Below are 22,025 nucleotides of genomic sequence, written 5' to 3' on the forward strand. Positions count from 1 at the left end.
TTTTTACCATTTCACATAATCAAATCTTTCGGCTTTTTTATAAGAAAAATGAGATGTAGAATATTTTTTACTTTTTATTTATGTTTTTCTTGAGGTCTGTAAATGCTGTTACTTAACCCAAAATAAAGAAAGCATATAAATAAACAAAACCAAAATGACTATTTTGATTAGTTTGGGCTCTATGAGATTGTAAATGAGTTGATTTTCTTCTGAAATTTGGCATTAGGGATAATTAGGAATAAATACCATCCTGATACAATGGTATGACATTTTTATCTTCTTAAGTGAAATATTTCACATTTTGATAGAATAGGAATGTTTTTAATTTTTAAAACTTTATTTTGGATATTTAGCTCACTGTTAATGAAGCAGCTGCTCAACTCTGTGTGAAGGACAATGCTCTGCTGACAAGAAGAGATGAACTTTTTGCTCTGGCTAGGCAAATTTCTCGAGAAGTCACCTATAAATATACTTATAGAACCACCAAGTAAGTATTTAACTTACTTAAGTATTAATTGGCAGTGTTTTTTCTTTTGCTTGATAAAAATAGAGTTCGAAACACCATCCATTGAATAGAATATAAACATTTCTGAAAAAGTAGAGGTGTAATTATAGTTCTGTAAAATTAAACGGTGCAATGCCTTTTCAAAACATTATTACTAAAGTGATGTTTGTTGTTTTGTTTAATTCTCTTCTGTCTTTCTTACTTTTGAAAGACATAGTTTCCTAGTACTATAGCATTGTTCTGGTAGTGGTTTTAAACATTCGTGTGTCACACACTTTGATTTTGAGTGTGATGATGGGATTTAGTCAGACAGCATTTATAGTCTTATTTGTACACCTCCTAGCTCCATGAATTGTTGAACTCTCTGAGGAAAAAGAGTGGTTCCTTTTGCAAGGTGTTTGCAAGATTGCTAAATATGTAAAAAGACATTATCGACCAGTATTTAAGGGAAAATTGGAAGATAATTCTAGCAAATGGATTATGGAACATTGAGTTTGAAATTTAAAAAAAGTAATATTGAAAAGCAACGGTAGTTTCAGAATTTAATGTAAACACACCTTATCCTTCTTCATCCTATTCTCATGTGAACCTTAAGCATTGTCTGCAGGTATAGGACCATTTTGATTTTGTTCACTTGGTTCCACATGGAGCCTGATTTCCAGCCTACCGTCTGTTGTGCATGCCACTGTTTTTCTGAGTGGATGAAGGAACTCTTGAGTTTTTGTTGAAAATTCACATTTTGAGTACCCTCCCCAGCCCTAATAAATCACAATCTTTGGGGATGGGACCTTGGAATCTGAACTTTCATAAGCATCCCAGAAGATTCTTATGCATACTCCAGTTAGAAAATCACCACTACAGGTATTTGCTGTCATCACCATTATTTTTCCTAACTCATCGCAGTTTTATTTTCTGTCCTACCTCGTACCTACATACTCACAAACTGACAATAAGTAAAATTATGTAGACTAAATGAACAGCACAACAATATACAGCAACATTATAGGATTATTTACAAGTTTGTTTTTTGTGTTTTTTTTGTGGAGCTGGGTAATCGGAGCTGATTCAGTGGTTTTTCATTTTCTTCATTGTATTATACAACATTTTTTGAGCATTTTGTTGAAATAATTTTCTTCAATCAAAATAATACATGTCCAGGATTTAAGAAGTCATATAGTACATAAGGCTTATAATAAAACTCAGCAGTTCCTATGCTCTGCCCCCTTCCTAATTCTCTGTTCCCCCTTCTCAGTTCCATGCCCCAGAGGCACCTGCCTTCAACAAATTTAGCTGTTTCTTCTGGTATTTACATTTATATATTTTTTTAGTTAAAATATATTTAAAAATATATGGACACTTTTACATAATTTAGAAGCCAAAACTATGTAAAAAGATAATACAAAAATGTTACACTCCCATTCCTCCCTCTTTTATTCCCCTCCTGGTAATAGGTAACTTTAATAGTTTCTTTTTTATCCTTCCTGTGTGTGTTTATCCATATGCAAACAAATACAAATATATATTTTCATTTTTACCTTTGTTTCAAAAAACAAAAGATAGTATACATTGACATTTTTCTACATTTTGCTTTTATTTTACTTAACGTATTTTGGAGAGCTTTGTATATTAGTACATACACATCTTCCTTGTCATTTTATATAGCTGCGTGGTATTGATTTGTGTAGATATATCTGGTACATTCAATCCCCTGTAAATGGATACTTCAATTATTTCTAGTCTTTTGTCATTGTAAATAATAACACAATAAATAACATCATACATATCATATTTTGTTGATCCTGAGAGGTACTTTTTTCACATTTTAACATCTTTTATATTGACATGTATAACTTATAGTTGACGGCTTGTCATAGTTGGCATTAGTATCATGTTGGTAAGTGAAATAATTATGTGCCTTAGAATTGATGGAGTGCCATTTTATATATGTGTAGGTGCCTCTGGGATAGATTCCCAGCAGAGAGATTTCTGGGTTAAAGGTAAATACGTCTGTAGTTTTGACAGGCAGACAAAATGCATTTTAATCTCATGTAACCTTAAGCATTCATCTTAAATGATCATTTTAGTAATTTTATCAGTTGTTCCTACTGAATGTAAAGGGATATCCTCCCTGATATTTTTTCATTTTCATTATGTGATAATTATTAAATATTTATTGAGTGCTGTCTGTATAGGGAGTTCTTAGGTAGTAGTCTTTTAAAATGTGTAATTGTATCTACGTATGGCCCTAATATTAATTTTTAAATGATAAAAATCTCTTTTTTACTATTTTAATGTTCATTATGTCATTTCTGGCGTTGGTTTCAGGGCTATTTTTGCTGGAAGGTTATTGATTGAGATGCCTTTGGAATAAAATCTATTCCTTTCTCAAGTTTTTCTCTTTCTCCCCTTCCCTTTAGGTCAAAGTGTGGAGAAAGAGATGAATTATCCCCAAAGAGAATTAAAGTGGAGGTATGGTTATGTATAACATTTTCTTACGCTAAGAATGTCTGCTTCTTCTGTTTGAAGATCATTTAAAGTAAAGTAGAATATTACTAGTTCAGACAAAAAGGGATAGTCCCATAAACTAGTAAAATATAAATTATAGAATCTTAAAAACAATATAGAATTTCGTTATTTTGAAGTACGGTATCTGTGGTAATTTGAGTTAGCTGACTAAGGAAATTCTTAAAAGGAAACTGTGGTGAGTATATTGATGTCCAATTTATCAAAGGTTGATTTGCAGATGGGTGTTTCTTACAGATTTAAAACTCTTTACTGGATAAACTGTTCCTTTTGTAATCTTATTTACATCATTAGTCATCTTATCAAATACATGCAGAGGACTTTTAGTTTCTTTATATTAACTATATGAGAGAAATGACAATTTAGTAGCTGTAAATTAGAGACTACTATAATTAGAACCCCCTTTAGAGGATCACGATTGAGGCTGTTCTTCTGATTTTAGACTTGGGAATGGAAAGGTGAGAGTTGAGCGAGAAAAATGTACTTTTCCTAGGGCTTTCAGAACCATAGAATGGTTTCAGAACTACTTCTGAATGGTTTCTTAATTTGGATTCAATATTTTTTTTTAAAAGTCCAGTGTGCAGGAGAGTGGAAATCTGAAGTCAGTCAGCTCCTTCCTTTCTTCCTTTTTCTCTTAGGCAGGGCATGGGAGTCAGTGTTCTCCCAGCTATCCCATTATTTAATTTCAAGTTAAAACAAATAAGTTGTGCTTGACTACCCTACATTTTCATCATCAAATTATACTTACTAAGTATCTGTTTGTATGGCAATACTCCTTTACTCATACTGAAGCCAGAGTTATCCTATAAAAACCTAAATCCCTTTCTTGCTTAAATATTTCCAGTGGCTTTCTACTCTACCTAGAATAAACTCTAAGCTTTTTCCTGACCCTGCATGACTTGAATCCAGTTTGCATCTCCTGCTTCATCCGCTACCACACTCCCCATTTTTACTGTGTTCCACCTACACTGGCCAACTTTCTGTCCCTGGAATATGCCAGACTCACTTGTACCTCAGCACTCACTGTTCCCTCTACCTGGACTTATACTTTCCTAATATAAGGAAAAGTCAAGTCGAAGCTGAGTTTCCTGACTTCCCTGCCTCCCTTTCTAAAGGGGTACCCTCACCCTAAGATCACACTCAGGCTCATTGTCCTGGTTTGTTCTGATTTCATAGCACTTAATGCTACCTGAAACTATTATGTGTTTGTTTTAAATTTATTATCAGTCTACCCCATTAGTTAAGAATAGGGCTCTTATCTGTGTATCTACTACTATATACTCAGAGTTTGTAACAGTGCCTTCTACTTAATAGGCACTTAATAAAATGTGTTGGATGGAATAATGAATGGCTATGAATAAGCATCTTTAACTTCTGAATACTTTATCCTAAAGCAGTGGTTCTCAAAAGTCTAAAAGGGGCATGTTTTTTAAAAATTGTGCTTATATTTGTCATCTGCCTCACTGTTAGCTCTGAATAATGTTTAAGATAGTTAGCCTCAGGTACCAATCAGAAAATTTGTTAAAATTATATAAAAGGCTGCAGTGAAAGATGGTCTAACTTAGTGGTCCCCAACCTTTTTGGCATCAGAGAACAGTTTCATGGAATACAATTTTTCCATGGGGGTGGGAGGGTAGTTGGAGCTCAGGCAGTGATGTGAGCAATGGGGAGCGGCTGTAAATAGAGATGAAGCTTCTTCACTTAGTTCCTAAGTTTCTTGGAAGACAGTTTTTCCATGGAGGTCTAACTAGTGAGATGGTTTTATCCTATTGCACCCCCAAGTAATAGAGGATCTTTATCGATTTAGCGAGTGACTAACTAAATCCACAGTCAGTGACTCACTGCCACTAGAAGGGAAGGCAGGTAAACATAGAAACTGTTAAGAAGGTATGTGCCATTGGAGGATTTAAAGGAAAGAAGGCATAAAGCCTATCCAGTGACCAGGAAAAGAAGCCAGCTGCTAGGCTAATAATAATTCCACATCTCTTTTTTACCATTGGCCCTCAGTGTGATCATGATTCAGGCTGCTGTCACATTTAATCCCCACTTGTCTGTTTTGCATAGCTTCAGAGATATTGAACATTGAAATCTGTGATCGTGAATCTAATAGACTGTTTGAGCTGTAGTTATTTCCCATTAGGCTGTATTGGTAAGTTTTTCTGACCTTCTCAATGGCCCTGATCTGAAATTTAAGCAAACTATTTCTTATATTCAGTTACAGTGTTTGAGTTTCTTATTTGAAGGGCAGAGTGTAGGGTTATAGCATTAGATGTGACCCTTCTGTTCCTTTAAATATATTCCACTAGAGATAATTGAATTCTAATTCTACATGGTTATTTTGTTGGTTTATTGGAGTTCACAAAGCTACTTTGAACAGTTTGGGATTCAGGATTAAGATAATCAGTGTTTCTTTTTCCTGTGAATAACTATTCTGACCCTTCCCAAATAAGACAAGTGACCAAATCAGCCCCAAATTTCTTTGAATGCTTTCAGGGTCACTAAACTCTTGGTTTTGTTTTCTAGAAATAAGTAGGGACTACAGTTTTGAATTTAGGATACTGGTTCATTTTTTGTTTGTTTGTTCTTGGTTTGTATGTTTTTAATTTTGTTTTGTTTTTGCTTAGTTTTTTTATTTTTTTTAAGCACTTGTATATTGCAGGTCTCTTCAAATTGTTTGTGTGTATACCTATGCATGTAGATAGTGTAATCCTTTGTATATATAGTATTGGTGTAAATCTTTGTCTGAATTCTGTTGTGTTGTACTCCCAGTCAGATTTGAGATACTGGAGCTGTTTTTTTAAAGTTGATACTGAGGTGGTTAGTACTGGCTGCATAGAGTTACTAATCTCTTAAAACTCTTCACCAGGTACTAGTGCTTTGTTCATGTCTATCTTCTATGTGGCTATTTGGGAAAGAGAGAATTTCTGACATGAGAAGAAATTAGGGTAGGCTCTATTGTGGAGATATCATTTAAGATGGGTTTTTAAAAGAAGGAATTTCAGAAGATAGGGATGCAGGTGAGGGCTGTGCATGGCATTATAAAAATAGAATAGCATGGCCAAAGACACAGAGGTAAGAAAATACTAGGCATGTTTAGAGAATGATTAGTAGATCAGTTTGTCTAGAGAATATGACTGACACAAAGGACCTCAAAAATAAAACTAGTAAGATTTTTAGAATTCTTTGAATATAATTTTTCTCTTATTTCATTTGATATTTCTCTTGTGATTCTCAGCTTATTATTCTCTACTTAAGGAAAATAATATACGGATAAGCTTAATTTAGCCCATTGTAAAGTATGACAGATTCCTGATTACAAGGCCCAAATTAATGAGACAGTATTTTCTTTTGCTTTTCATCTTTAGTTTTCCAAAATCCTTTACGATAACCAATAAGCATACATGCCAAGTTGCTGACTTTTTTCCCTTGAAAAAAGATAACTTTCCCTTGAAAAGATAATTTTTATAATGAACAGAAAGAAATGTAATGTCCAACAGATAAAATAAAAATGACATCAAAATAATTTGACATTGAAGGGAAAGAGAAACATTTTATTGCCTGCCATTATCAGTGCATTCGGGTGTACTAATAAAAACAGTGCTTTCTTCAAGCTCAGTAAGATCTTTTCTTGCTGCTAAATGCCATATTTTCCTGAGCTGTACATGAAGGTTTGGGCAAAATGAAGTTTTAAAATATTTGTCCAATTTTTTCTGCCTGCAAAGCTCTTATTATATAGTAGTTTCCTCTTAAAGGATAGTTAATTACTTACTTGATTTTTAAAAAAAAATACCAGTATACCCATTGCATAGAAGTACTTAAGATAATTTATTATCCTTAAATAATCTTCCTTCTTACAGGGGATACTAAACATTTAAAAACATAGAAATTTTGAACTTTATCTCTTTAATTCCTAGAATAAGATAGACACAGAGAAAAAGACTGCCAACTTGGGTTGACCTTAGGAAACCCACCATTTGGAATGAAACCTCTAGGGAAGGCACCTCTTCAACTCCATGTGTTAATAAGTGAGGTTTGGGAGTATTTCTTTTGCCTAGACTGGATGACATAGCTTGTCCACCCGGAATACAACCATCTGTGTGAATCCACTCAACTGAAATGAAAATGGATTATATTTATTCTTACTATTCATTTTCATCAGAAATCTCAAATCTTCTCAGCCTGGGGCAGTTGTGAAAATAACTACTTTTTATTGACTCTAGTATGCATCAGTCCCTGCTAGTATGCATCAGTCCCTGCTAGGCATTTGCAATTCATTATCACAGATGGTCTTGCTTGGCCTATATGGAGGCTTTATGATTTCCATTTTACAGCCAAGGAGAGACCCCACAAGGGTTCCAGTGGCAGAGGCACAGCTTCCAGTCTGTATCTGACTCCTAAACATCAAAGTGATACCACCTTCCCAGGTAGTAATGAACATTCGCAAAGCACCTTAAGTGTAAAAACACGATTGGTGTTATACCTGTTCCTGCTAGGATGGTTTAAAGGACAAAATGTGCACAAGACTGGTAGTCTTTGAAAAGGTCAGATAGCAGCAGTTACTGTGTTCTAATTCAAGGAAGTTTATTCTAGTAAACAATAATTTTTGAGTAGAAAATTGAACAATATAAGTTACAAAATATTTATAAGAGATTATCATTTGATATGCTGATTGTTATACTTTGTTCTATGTCATTTGATATGCTGACTGATATACTGTGTTCTAATTCAAGGAAGTTTATTCTAGTAAACAATAATTTTTGAGTGGAAAATTGAACAATATAAGTTATAAAATATTTATAAGAGATTATCATTTGATATGCTGATTGTTTAAAATGAGTAAAAACAGTGTGTTGGGAAAATAAACAGTAAATCAAGAAACTGATTTACTGTTTATCTTACTGCATAAGAAATTAATTGATTTCCTATGCCCTACTTGTGACAGATGTATTTAAGATGGCTTAACAGCTCGTTCAGGGAGATGAAAAATCAAGACCAGAGTCCCTGCTCTTTTGTCCTCTAAATTTTTGAAAATGTCAGTTGAAAGTGGATTCAGTTTATATCTTTTCTTTATCTGTAAGAACACATCGATTTCGAGGAAGAAACTCTGTCATTAACTGCAGTGTTATAAGTAACATCCTAGAACAGAGGAAGGGTATGTAAAGCTGCCAGTCTCAGGGTTGGTGGTGGCAGCTGACTACATCTCTCATCTGTGTTTTCTTCGTTCACTGAAATTACTGGGGACTAGACAGAGATGAGAGGTGACAACATTCTTGACCCTGTGGGTGTCAGGGTGCAAAGCAGTCCGAGATAACTGGATAAAAGAATTGAGGTTTGTTAAATAGAGCCCAGGAAGTTGGAGAATTGGGCTTGAAGAGAAAGACCTGGAGGAAACATCTGCTAGCAGTTGGTGGGGGTGGGGATCAGAATATCCACCTACGCTGTTACTAAGCTTGTTGAAAAGAAGGCTGGTCTAATTTGGTGTAGACTCTTCCCCTCTGGATCAGAAAAACAGAAGCATTACAATATGCTATTCATACAGAAAGTGTGAGTAGAAAAAAGGAAAATGCACATGTGGGGCTGAGAACATCTGCTGTAGCAAGTCATTTAGAGACGGCTAAGCAGTGGCTTTAAAGCAGCTTGCTAGTGTTTGGCAGGAAGAGTGAGGAGGAATGGGGGTGGAGACCAATGGGATGAGAGTAATTTAGGTCATGAACAGCATCCTGCCTTCTATCTTTTATTTTCTCAGTGCTCAGACCCAGAGTCTCGTCAGCACGGGAATACCGTGATTAATGGCAACCACCAAAAGTATGACGTGGAGATAGACTGCTCACAGCACGGTGCAGCTGGAGCCTGGGAAACAAAAGTTCTGTACCAAACATAATGTGAAAGACATAACTTTCTTGGGAATATTCTCCCTTTTATTTCTAAGTTGTATATTTTGGGTACCTTAAACCTACTTTATATGACATGCAGTAATAGCTACTCAGTCCTGTAGTTTTCCCATCCACAATGAACTGTCAAGACTGTGGGAGAAAATGACCAATGTACTCAGTTGCAGAGAGGTCACTGATTTTTTTGGATATTGTTATTTATTACTTATTATAGGCCTTTATTTCTCTTTATTAATGATGGAAATGTCCATTTTTCATAAATTCCTACATGTAGAGTTAGAAGTTCCCCTTCTGCTTTTCAATATCTGCCTGGTTGAATAATCCTGACAGTGGTGCCACCACGTATTTGTATGGCAATGTGTACTTTCCCAAGATTTTCCAATTTGTGTTACTTCATTTAATCCCCAGAAATCTCCACTGGGCAGACAAAGCAGGTGATATAATCCCCATTTAAACATTTGGAACGCTGGAAACAGTGAGGTTAACTTTCTTGCCTGAGGTTACTCATCTGGTTCCTAACGTGAAAAGACTAGACCATTCCTTTCTCCTCCTGTAAGCTCCTTCAGAAGCAGTATTGAGAGATTGGCGCTCCTGGGGATCCTGATTGGGTGCTGATGACTCTCTAATCTGAGTCTCCAGCTCTGATTTCACCCCAAGTCTAAACTCAGGGCCCCTATTTACCTGGCTTATCTATTTACCTGGTTCACTGGCAGATGAGCTGAACATGTCCCCAACTGAATTCATCGACTTTCTGGCCCCTCCCAAACCTCCTGGTCTCGAGTTCCTTATTCTAGTGAATGTCACCGCCAGACTCCCAGTTGGCTTATTTTGTGTCACATCTACCATTGCCAGGGGCTGGGCCACTGTTCCCTGTCTTCACCATAGCCCTCTAACCACAGCCCTCCCTGCCACCATCCTGGACCCCCTTACACGTACCCATGGCATTCAGATTGGGCTTTCTAAAATGTAGAGCTGACCAATCTCATCTCTAAGACCTTAAGTGGGTTTCTCTTTGTGTTTTAAGATAAAATCTAAAATTCTTAACATAGTTTACAAGGCCTCACAGTTTCTGGTCTTGCCTTTCCAACTTATTTCACCACTCTTTCTCAATATCTTCCCTATTTTAGCTATATTAGGTACTTTCAGCTTCTACAGTGTATCCTCCTCTTTTGCCTTCATGCCTTTATACAAGCAGCTCTCTCTCTTCCTAGAGAACTCTTTTCCATCAAGCCTCAGCCTAGACAACCCTCTGGGAAGCCTTCTCTGCCACAGGGCCCTCTGCTGTGCTGTGCATCTCCATCCATTTCCCTCTCTAGACTGTATTTATAAGGAGGGCAGGAGGCATGCCTGCCTTGTGTGCCACTGTCTGCCCATATTGAATACAGTATAGGAACCGGCTAGGTGAACGAGACATTTTTGTTGAACATTGGAATATGTGTTTCTAGATTTCCAATGTTCTTTTCACTAGACAGTTCCCTATCAATATAGTCAATATTGTATGGCTGGTTATGTCTAGTTCCTCATTTTCTAAGATATCCACACTATGTAAATATCCATAAAATTTATTCTTTTCTCCCTGTATCATAGAGATATAGTAAGTCACTTTCTTATATAGCATGTGATCTGCTCTACTCTGATTAAATCTGGTGGCTTTTTAGATGAACTTAATAAATATCAGTTACAAATGTTTTTTAATTCCTTTGTGCGTTGCACTGTGCTAAGTATTTTTCATGAAATTTTTGCTTCCTTAAAATGATTCTATAAGGTAGCCAGGTACACTTGTTATCCTCATCTAATAGATGAGGAAATAGACACAGAGATGAAATAATCTGCCCAATATCACAACAAATAAGTAGAATTGGGTTTTGAACTCAGTGCAAGTCACAGAGCTAAAGCCATTTCAGCTTATGAAAAACAGCTATAGGAGAAATGCCTAAATTTATTGTGAGTTTCATAAAGGTGTTAACTCTAGGAATTTATGGATTGAGCATAGGCTTTGAAGCCAGTGTCTGTAGCTATAAAAATCAGGGAAATCTAGTGTTGTTTATGGTGAAGATTAAATTAGATAATGTGCATAAAATGTAGAACCTAGGGACTCACACATTGTAGGCTGCTCTTATTGTTGTTGTTGCTCTAAGTCTTCTACTGGCATATCTCATTGCACTTTAGAACTTGAGGATATGCTAAAGAGAAAGTTGGATTTTTAGGTCTAAATAAATTCTTAGAAGAGAAATGGAATGGCTAAAAAAAGTACTCTTTTCATTTATCTTATTCTGGCTCACTTAATGATAATTCCTGTAAGCTAATGTAGAGACCTAGAAGCGTAGCTATATTCAGTACTTTAAAAGTACTGCTTGTATATTGACCTACCATAAAGCTATATAAGACTATGTCAAGATGTGAAGCTTATTTGCTCTTGACTCCTATTATTTCATGACTTTGAATTTTAAAAATAGCAAATTAATTATTAGTTAGGAAATAAATTTTGGTAGATAAAATACTTGAAAACATAGCTGCAATGGAGAAATTAATTTTTCTGGGAAAAGTTTTTGAACCACTATTTTTTTTATCTCAAGGTAAAATATTTTGTCGTTATTATATCTTTTACTGTGTATTTTAAGAACTTTGGTTTTTAATGATTCACCCCCTGCTACAAATATAGAGTTTATTAAATAATGAAGGAAATACATGTTTGGGAATTTAATTGTTAATGATAATTTCTGTAAGGAGTCTTTTAGTAGCTTTCACTGAAGTTACTAAAACCATGCTATAATGATGTTTTGTAGTGATAAAGTTCATGTGGAGCAATAAGCAGACAAAAAAATTTTTGAAAAAAGTAGTAGGTAGAATACATATATTTAAAGTATAAAATGGAAATAATTGAAGTTGAGGTATTATCCAGGAATACAGTGCCCCCAAATAGACCCTATTTAATAAAGAATTTAGTATATATTGATATACTTATTTAGTAGTTATTATATAGTAAAGGCATAATTTAATTTGCTTTCTCTCAAATGATCATCACAACCAGCCTTAATATTAATAGATAGGTTCTCCTCATTTTCTAAATTAAAATCTTAATCATGATTACTCAGGTAATGGGATTAAGTGGGGGTTTTTTGCCTTATTTTCTGATTTTTTGATAATATGGTTATTTTATTATTTTTATAAACTCTAAATATACAGGACTTATTCTTTGACCCACAGGATGGGTTTCCAGATTTCCAGGACTCTGTGCAAACGCTCTTCCAGCAGGCTAGAGCTAAGAGTGAAGAACTCGCAGCTCTTACTTCACAGGTAACTACCAGTTGTTATTTCATAATGGTGTCTGTAGGTTAAAAAATAAATGACTACTTCAGCTAGCTTCGGTTTTAAGTGTCTGAGAACTGAATTTATTTCTGGTTGTTTTTATGACATCATCTGATCCACAGCTGTATCAACAAGATAGCAATAACAACTTGATTTGATTTGGTTTATGAACAGAATCTGATATAGTACTGCTTATTTATTCTTTGTAGTTTTGTAGGAACTGAGACAGATTGTCAAGAAAACTTAAAAGAAACAATTTGATATCAGGAAAACCAGCTATGTTGGGTATGACTGTGTGCAGTACAACTCAAAAAAATAGTACTAGTTTTCAATAAAATATTAATAGTCAATGTTGTAATCATTAAAATTCATAGATACATTCATTTTCACTGTAGTTAGCTAAAGAAGAAAAAATGAATAAAAAAAAAATTCATAGATACTGAAACATTTGTTAAATTAGTATGTGGCGTTAAGTGTTTTTGTCATTAAGTTATTTAATTGTGTATGTATGTACACTGAAATTAATATTTTAAAAAGTTCTTTCTGCATACATCACCTTTTAGAAAGCACTATAAGTTTTTATTCCTGTTGAGCTTCTTCCTAGTAACTTGCTTTTGGTCACATTTAGTATTGCCAAGTTTTGTTTTTTCATGATAGGATGAAACATACATTTTTCCCCCTCAATAAGCATTTTGCTTATTGAAATTTTTTCAATTAGTAGCAAATTTAGATGAAATGAAGTTTTGGTTAATTTTGATCTGGTTTACATGCATTCAGAAAAAGAGTATAAGTGTTTATCCTATTTATTCTATGAATTAGCTATTCCACCTGTTTATTTTTATTTATTTATATATTTTCAAAAAACATTGTTAATGGTAAGAGTCCACCTATTGATTTTTTAAAATAATATTGTGAATCAGGACTTTTTGTAACCAGTTTTATATAGGAGATTTCTTGTACTACTCTTTTATATGGCATGGTAGTGATTCACATCTGTGCATTTTGACTATGACCTCCTTGGCAAAATATCGCAAGTACACTGCTTTGAAAATCACATGTAAATAATTTAGAGCAGAACATAGAGAAGTAACTTATGAAACACATGTAGAGATAAATCTATGTCAGCTCACTAATTGTACATCTTAAAACACCTCTTTTTATGATTGGTTGGGAAATATTGCAATTTCATTCCATGATGAAAGTTGGCACTGATGTTTTTCTGCATAATTTGCATTGTTTAATTTTAGTGGGAGGTGTGTTTGTCTTGTTCTTCTAGACAGCCGTTTTACACTTTTTCTCCCCCAAACATACTGTCATCATATCAGAGTTTATGTAGTGCCAAATCCTAAAATAAAAATGCCAAGATTTCACCCTATGTGTTAGAAGCAGTTTATAGCAGATGTTGCTGTTGCTCTTAGGTTTCTTTTTTTAAAAATCCTTTAAAGGACTCAGTACCTTGGAAAACAAAGCTAAGGTTATGTTGCTTTTGAGCTGAAATGAAATTCTCTTTATGGAATTGAGAAGAAACCTTTTTCCTTTTGTACAAAATCCAACATTTTATGTTTTAACATGATGATACAGACATCTATGCATATTTATGGAACGTGTATACCACATGAAGTGTGAACTAATTTTAATGAATACTAAATATATTTGCTGGAGTCTGAAATTGGCATCTTTAAACCATTAAAAAATCTAGAATGTTTTAGTTACTGATTTTATTTTTGCTTTACTTACTAGCAGCCTGAAAAGGTGATGGCAAAGCAGATGGAGTTCCTCTGCACCCAAGCTGGCTATGAGAGACTGCAGCATGCTGAGAGAAGACTGTCTGCAGGACTTTATAGGCAGAGCTCAGAAGAGCACAGTCCTAATGGCTTGACTTCCGATAACTCAGATGGACAAGGTACTTCTTTAGAGTGTCCTGCGCTTTTAGAGCCACTGCTACGTACACTTCAAAGTGAAACTGAAAATAATGGCTGGGTTTTAAATCATGATATTTTGTTAAGATTATTTTATAAATTCTTTATCAAAATTAATTTTTAAATTGTCCCTTTTTCTAAAAAGGAATTTATCCTGCAAATTTTAATTTGTTTATTTTTTAAACTTTATTATTTCTAAACAACAGTTGCCCATGTGATTGATGTGTTATTTTGTAAAGGGTGAGTGAGTGATATTGGGAGATGTAAACAATACAGATCATTTTTCCCAAATAAGCAGATTCCATAGGAGATGTTTATCCTTTTTAAAAATGATCAAAACTTCATTTTTTTTTAGACTTCAAAAACAGATTTGTCTGTGAAATTTATAACATTTGGTTGTTAGGAGAATATGGTAACTGCTTCAAAAGTATTATGACAGAGTATAACTCTTAGCTTTAGAAAACTATGTGATTCATGAGTATTTTTACCATTCAAAAAATTATTTCATTTCATGTCCTCACATGAAGAAATCCCAAGTCATTGTTATTTACTCATTCAACAGATATTTTTGTTTAATGTTTCCTATGTGCCAGTCACACCCATAGGCACTGAAGATGCAACAGTGAACAAGGCAAGACCCTGTTCCCTCCGAACTTATACTCCAGTGGAGAAAGATGTACAGTATCTAAATATATCCTCTAGTTTCAACTAATAATAAGTGTTAGAAGAAAAATAATTTGTTAGTGCCTTCCTTTTATATGATATGGCATTTTATATATATGTGTGTGTGTATATATATATATAAAAACACTTCTAAAGAATGGTTACTATTGTCCAAAAAATAAGATTTCTAAGTAAGAATATCATCTTAAGAGACATTCTCCAACCATGGAATAAAATATTACATGTGCCAGGAGATCAGAGTACTGGAGGAGAAGAAAGTTCTTCCTTTTTAAAATATGACAGAAACTTTTTAGTTGAGGTCTCATTTAACTTCTCTAATTATTCTGAACAGTTAAGAAACAAAGGCAATTATGAAAGATTTTGTGACTCTAATTTGTGACACCAGGATAATTCAGTGTTGGGTGACAGTTTGCTAATGTGATAGATTTCAGTTTATGGTAGAATATGACTTGGTATATAAAGAATTTTTAACCATATCTGTGCTAATTCTGTTTTTTGCTATAGTTTTTTATTTTTATTTTTTTAATAATCTATAATTGGCTTAAAGTCATTAGAATGCTCACTGGAATTCTCAGGGTTTTATTTAATTCATTTTTAGCTCTTAAAGATGTCCTGGCAGAATTGTAAATCTTGGGACTAGTATGAAATAATTGGCCATTTTCCCCCTAAATAATTATTTAAAATGTTTTTTCTAACTATTATTTAAATTCTTCAGTGCCTGCTGACTTTCTTCACTCCTTTCTTAAGGAGTGTTCAGGTAGTTTGTGAAAACTTATTTTTAAGAAAAAGCATGGTATGTTTTTAATATTATTCCTATTTATTTTTTTTTCTTTTCATTAGGAGAAAGACCTTTGAATCTCCGAATGCCTAATTTACAGAACAGACAACCCCATCATTTTGTGGTAGATGGGGAGCTGAGCAGACTTTACTCCAGTGAGACAAAGTCCCGCTCATCAGGTGAGAATGTAGTATGGGATTAGAGAGTAATGCTTGAATTAAAGCATCTTTAAATTCTACTCCCACTGTCCCTTCCCCTAGCAGAAAATGTCATTACTAACAATGTTACTACAGGTTGAGTATCCCTAATCAGAAAATCTGAAATCCAAAATGTTCCAAAATCCAAAACGTTTTAAGCACTAAAATGACATTTAAAGGAAATGCTCATTGGAATGTTTGGATTTCAGATTTTCAGATTTGAGATGCTGAACCAGTAAGTATAGTGCAAATATTCCAAAATTTGAAAAAATCCAGAGTCAAAGCACTTCTCATCCCAAGCATTTTGAAAAAGGGGTGCTCAGCCATCAGTTTTTCTTCCCTTGGAAATGATAAGATTGCCAAGACACTAGCTAGTCTTTTTTTTTTTTTTTTTTTGAGAACTTGGTATTCCAAAGAAGGACAGGGAAAACTCATGAAGGTTGAGATTATTTTGATAGCTATTAACATGAATGGTGACTTTTATATGAAAGTTTAAACTGAATAGTAGATGGCTGGTTTGAGTTATTGCCTTTTTCTGGCAATAACAAAGTATAAAATTGATGGACTCCCTGTTTGCTCTTATACTAAGAAAACCTTGTGCACCAAAATCTAAACTTTTCATGCAATTGGGGGATGATAATTATATTTCAGAAGCAAACTGAATTCTATAACAGGATAAGCAGTTCCTCATTATAGTTAGATGTTTAAATTTAGATGTTTAAATATTTTTGCCTCAGCCTCTGGAGTAGCTGGGTTTACAGGCACATGCCACTGTATCCAGTTAATTAAAAAAAATTTTTTTTTTTTTTTTAAGATATATGTTCTCACTGTGTTGCTCAGGCTGGTCTTGAACTCTTGGCCTCAAGGGATCCTCCCATCTCAGCCTACCGAGTAGCTATCACACCCAGCTAATTTTTTTTAGAGATGGAGTCTCACTATGTTTTCCAGGCTGGCCTCAAACTCCTGGCCTCAAGCTATCCTCCTGCTTCAGCCTCCAAGTTGCTGGGATTACAGGCATGAGCCACCACACTAAACTTTATTTTATATATTCATCATGTTGGACCAACAATTAAATAAAAATTGATATGCTCTATATGCTAAGTGTTTTAGTACATTTCATCAGTTAACTTTCTTGCCACTTTATTGTAGGTACCATCCCCATTTTGTAGATGAAGACACTGAGGCTTAGAGGGTATGCGACTTGCCCAGATATGTATACAGCTAGTAATTGGCAGAGTTGGAATTTAACCCTCTTTTGCACAAAAGCCGGTATTTTCGGCCCGCCGCACTAAGAGAGTTAAATCCAGAATTTGAGCTGGTACTTGCAACTCTCTAAACAAAAATTGTATATGGAATTGAAGAATCATGAATAATTGATACTATTTGCTATGGAGTTTGGGGGGTGTTTTATACCTTTGTTTGATTTTTGTAGCCTGTTGGTTTAAAAAAAAATCAACAGACTTTGTGTTTCCATTTTTATACAGAGAGCCTTGGGATTCTAAAAGACTACCCTCACTCAGCTTTTACCTTAGAAAAGAAAGTCATCAAAACAGAGCCTGAAGATTCAAGATAGCTGTGATTCTCTCACTGTTCTCTGGAAATGGCATCAGATTTAAGGATAATACTCCATCATAGAAATAAGCCTTAATAACCAGTGTTGCCTCATTCAGCTCAAACAGATTTCATAGCCAAAGCATAAGGACTGATGTAGTAGTCTGTGGAAACCAGGAAGATAAAACAACAGCCACAAAAGAAAATCGAGAGTGTGGCAATCTGTAACAGAAATATTGATCCGTTCACATTCCTGTGTAAATCATTTATGTGAAAGGCTTACAAATTAATATTGTAAGCATTCATTATTTAAGAATGTACAATGTATTTGTGTAATTTATAGAAGTAAAATCTAGATGTTGAGACCTGTTTGATCCAATAGACATGGATACAGTTTATTTTACTTGAAATTTTGTCTACTTTGTGTATTTAGCATAAATATTATACGTCAGAGTTTAGAATCTTTGCAACTATGAAAAAAGAAAGCTTAAGTGATGTAGTTATTGGCAAGGTTGCAATGACTATGGAAAAATGGAAAGCAAATACTCAATTTAAACCAAGGAAAATATTGTGGATTTAATATTTGATAAAACTGATTTTTGTTTAACAGGAAATGTGTAGCATTTATTCGTATAATATCTGGTTATTAGTGCACATTTACACAATTTATAAATACTGGAGGAAAGTTAAAAAGATGAGCAATAGAGTAGAAAATTTAACTGGTTGATACAGATTATATTAATAGCTACTTAAAATGGTATCAAAGATAGGAAGCTATTGCTTGGACAGACAGCTTGAAACAAGTGGACCAATGTGTAAGAGCCTTGACTTAGATATCGATATGTCAGAATGTGTTTGATAGATTAAGACATGGTAAATTAACCTTACATGTGATAAAGATGGTGCCTGTTAACTAAGGCTGTAATAGATTAAGTACCATTTTATATCCAGAAATTCTTCCCTGTATACAGGAGTCAGAGAGACTAGATGCTTTCAGTAGGGAATGTCTTCCCACCCAGCCACCACAAATGTGGGCAATCACTGCATCCACATTTGCAAGCATATTTCTATGGAATTTTAGTTGACACCTATATTGATCATTTACTTTACAATTTCATTTTTGTACACCTTTCAGATTTGTGAATGTAGTTTTTTGTTAAAATTCATCTTGACAGTATGTTTTTAATTCCCCCTATTTAATTAATGGACTGTGTGCATATATGTGTGTGGGGGTGTGCTTAAATGTTACCGATACACTTGTGTAATTCCAAGAATTTCACACTGGACTCCACGGTGGTAAAAAAAAAAACAAAACCAAATACATCTGCCAATATACATTTTTTTCTGTTGGTTTAAGAGAAGATGTTTGACAGCTTTACTACGTCCTACAGATTCGTCTAAACCCAGACATTAACAAGCAGAGTGTATTGACATGGAGTATGTGTTTTTTGTTTTCAGTTCAACTCTAGATCATAACTGTGTAAAAAATATTAAGTCATAATCTGTTATACTAAAATTTGTCAGCCAAATGTTAGATGAAATGTCTGCACCATAGTATCAGATCACTGTCACATATATAATTGCTTTTTCATGTTGGTTTGTAGAAGAGCTTTATAGTAGAAACACCAGTAAACAACTTTTATACTATTAAAAGGCTTTTTTCCCTTCCTAAATGTTTTAATTGTAACATAGTGTTTTGCTCACTGAAGAAGCTTCTTATGGACCTTGCAACTTTGTTGCTAGTTTGAGGTTGATTATCGTGGTTGTATTGTTCACTGTGTGTAGAAATAGTATGAGTACAATTGAAATAGACTGTTCGGTTTTTAATATTAGCCATAGCACTGGTTAGTATCTCAGTAGTTTCATGAAACGTTTCCTGTATTCTGATCTATTTTGAGAAATTTCGTGGTTTTTTTTTTTTTAAATTGTGTCTTACAGTTCAAGTTTATAGACTTTAATAATCGACAATTTTTAACGACGTAGTAATCTTCCAGCTAATATTTATCCATCTTTCATGGACCCACAAATTATATCCTTTAATCCATAAATAAGTTTCCTTAAGTATCTTATCATACTGTTCCAGTCTTTCAAGCTTAGTGATAAGGGGGAAACACAAGAAAAACTTCAGTAGAATACAGTTTTTATTTTGTAAACACTAATGTATTAAACTTGCTATGCTTAAAGCAAATAATATATATTTTTATTTGAATTGTATATATGAATCGAATGTTATAACTAGTTGATTTTTTTCATTTTGTTAGAGGTATTTTCACTGAACAAGGTCAATTGGTTACCTCAGTATTACAGCCAATCTAGTCCAAGGGACCATTTCTGCCCAAGTCTGTGTTACACTTTATTGTGCGAAGTCTGCGTTTTTGTGACTCTTGAAGCTGTTGGTGAGGTGGGACGAGTGCACTTGCTTCCTGTGGCAATAAAGATTTTCTGTGCCTCACATGTTTATGTTTATAGCACTTTCTGCATAACACTTTCCACAATGGGTCATGTTAACTCACTCTGCCCAACCCCCATCTGATTGTTTGGGCTGGGCTTGGGTATCAGGAGACAGAAGCTTTTGCTAAATGCTGTCAGCTACCTTGGTTTCAAAAAAGTTATTTGGTAAACAGGTTCCCAGTTGACTCTGTTTGGTCTATTAGAGAGAGGTTAGTTTATGTTGTTCTGATTTATGAGAAGTTTATAAAAACATTTTTTTAAAACTCCGCTTCTAACCAACTAAAAATAAAATGAGGAACATTAGGATTTAACATTTATATTATGTATTTATAAAATGTTAATGTGACTTAGCCTCAGTATTACAGGCCAATTATATGAAATTGAGTTAACCTGTAGTGAAGAACTGGGACAAAGCCTTGCAACAGAGTCTTAATTGATGAGCTCTATAGATTAATCAAGAGCTAAGGTGCCAGCATGGGGGCGAAGGCCACAGATGAAATATAAGATTCTTGTTCTTGGGAACCTAGTTGGATGGGAACTAATCCTCATATAAAATACAAATTTTAGTGCATTATATATGTGAGATGAATAAGCAGTTGACGTTTAAGTGCATTCTACATTATGTAAATGTTATGGTTGTGGGATAGCAGACATTTTTCAGATGAAAGAAAGCACATTTAATGAGTGAAAATCAGAAGAGATCAGCCAGGACTAAAATAGTTAACATTAAGAGGTGAGATTTGATAAAAAGAAATGTTGTACGTTTCACTTTGAGGCCACCTTTTTGTTGTTAAAATTATTGCTATTTTATTTTGAAGCTGAATGCCAGTTAGATCTGCTTGCCAGGATAATAATTCTTTTGACAATCCCATTGAACCTGTCAAAAGGCAGGGAAAAAGAGTGCTTTTTCATTTGTCCTTAACTAGTAAAACCACTTGGGTAAACATTTAGGATTTGGTAATTATGAGGTTACTAGCACCTTGTGTAGGTTACTACACCTAGTGTAGTAATTATAGTTAACAGTATGTAAAGCTGAAAACCTAAATAAATGTGCAGGGAATTTCCTAGCATATGGTCTGCTCACTTGGCTACTCAAATGGTTAAGTATTATTAAACAATACTCATTTTGCTTGTAACTTCACTTAATATATTACATTAAGTCTTCAAAAGAAAACCAAGATATTAACCTAATGAAACCAAGAGGTCTGTCTCTTTTAGGAAATAAATTCAAATAGTAAATAGCTGAAGTTAGAAATGAGTAAACATCTTACGTTTGTAACAGCTTGAAGGATATGACCAAATATGATTGTTGCTATTTAACTAAAACACTACATTATGGTCCAGCTGTGCATGGGTGGTGTGTGAGCAAATCCAAGGTTATTTATTTGTTATTATATGTGGGTGTCTTCATAAATGTGATTCTTAAGTGGGCCTCCAACATTAATAAAAGAATGATCCAATGACCTGACATTTATTTTTATTGTAAATACAATTTAATCTCAAAAACCTTGCTGTTAACTATTTCCTTGGTGACCCTGTAAAATGATTTTTTTTTTCACACAGAAATGATCAAAAGCTAAATGCTAGAGCTGGGATTGTTGTTACTTTCTGAATATGTAACAGTTAAGCCTTTAAAACTTCTTTGGCATCTGTTTCTATTGATCTATGAAAATTATTTTTTTAAAGATCACCTCAACAGTGTTTTTAGTTTTTGTGCAGAAAAGACTAACCAGAAATTTATTTTTTAAGTTCACAATCATTCAAGTTACAATCCAAAATCTTACTGTGCTTAAGGTTTTAGGTTCATATTACAAATCTTTTCTATCTATAAGTTTAGCAAATCTTAATCACCTGTAAGGGAACTATGAATAATGATTGGTTCCACTTACAAAATTGGTTAATTAAGTTCCTTTTTCCTTTTCATATTCTTCCCATCTCCTAGGGCCACACAATTCTTAAGTATTAAAACAATATCCTGTTGAATTCTAGGTCTTCTGGCTGTGTCTATTTCACCACAATTTCCAAAGTTATTCCTCTGACAGCTAAGTGATTTATTTCCAAAGTATAGCCCCAGTACTATTAAAGGTCTAATTTCTACCAGTTCATCTTAAAGGAAATTTTTATGACCTTTTTGTAGCAATTGGATAAAACCCTCAAGGAATATCAGAAATGAATCACATAAAATACTAATCTTAGTTTTTATTTCAACATCTATAT

General features: G+C 34.0%; 1 protein-coding gene across 7 annotated transcripts in view; it reads left to right on the forward strand.

The window, feature by feature from the left end:
- Positions 1-21,268, forward strand: part of NAB1 (NGFI-A binding protein 1) — a 42,677-nt gene extending 21,409 nt beyond the window's left edge. For 2 of the 7 annotated variants that reach the window (XM_012776901.2, XM_012776905.2), the window contains 6 exons: positions 354-487; positions 2,923-2,974; positions 12,127-12,216; positions 13,969-14,131; positions 15,672-15,788; positions 17,291-21,268. In XM_012776901.2, the coding sequence (XP_012632355.1) occupies positions 354-487; positions 2,923-2,974; positions 12,127-12,216; positions 13,969-14,131; positions 15,672-15,788; positions 17,291-17,379 (645 nt within the window). In that variant the 3' untranslated portion in view covers positions 17,380-21,268. The other 5 variants (XM_076005756.1, XM_012776903.2, XM_076005758.1 and 2 more) reach the window with 5 other exon arrangements.
- Positions 21,269-22,025: the final 757 nt, after the last annotated feature.

Source organism: Microcebus murinus, chromosome 8 (genome assembly GCF_040939455.1).
Source record: "Microcebus murinus isolate Inina chromosome 8, M.murinus_Inina_mat1.0, whole genome shotgun sequence".
NCBI lineage: Eukaryota > Metazoa > Chordata > Mammalia > Primates > Cheirogaleidae > Microcebus > Microcebus murinus.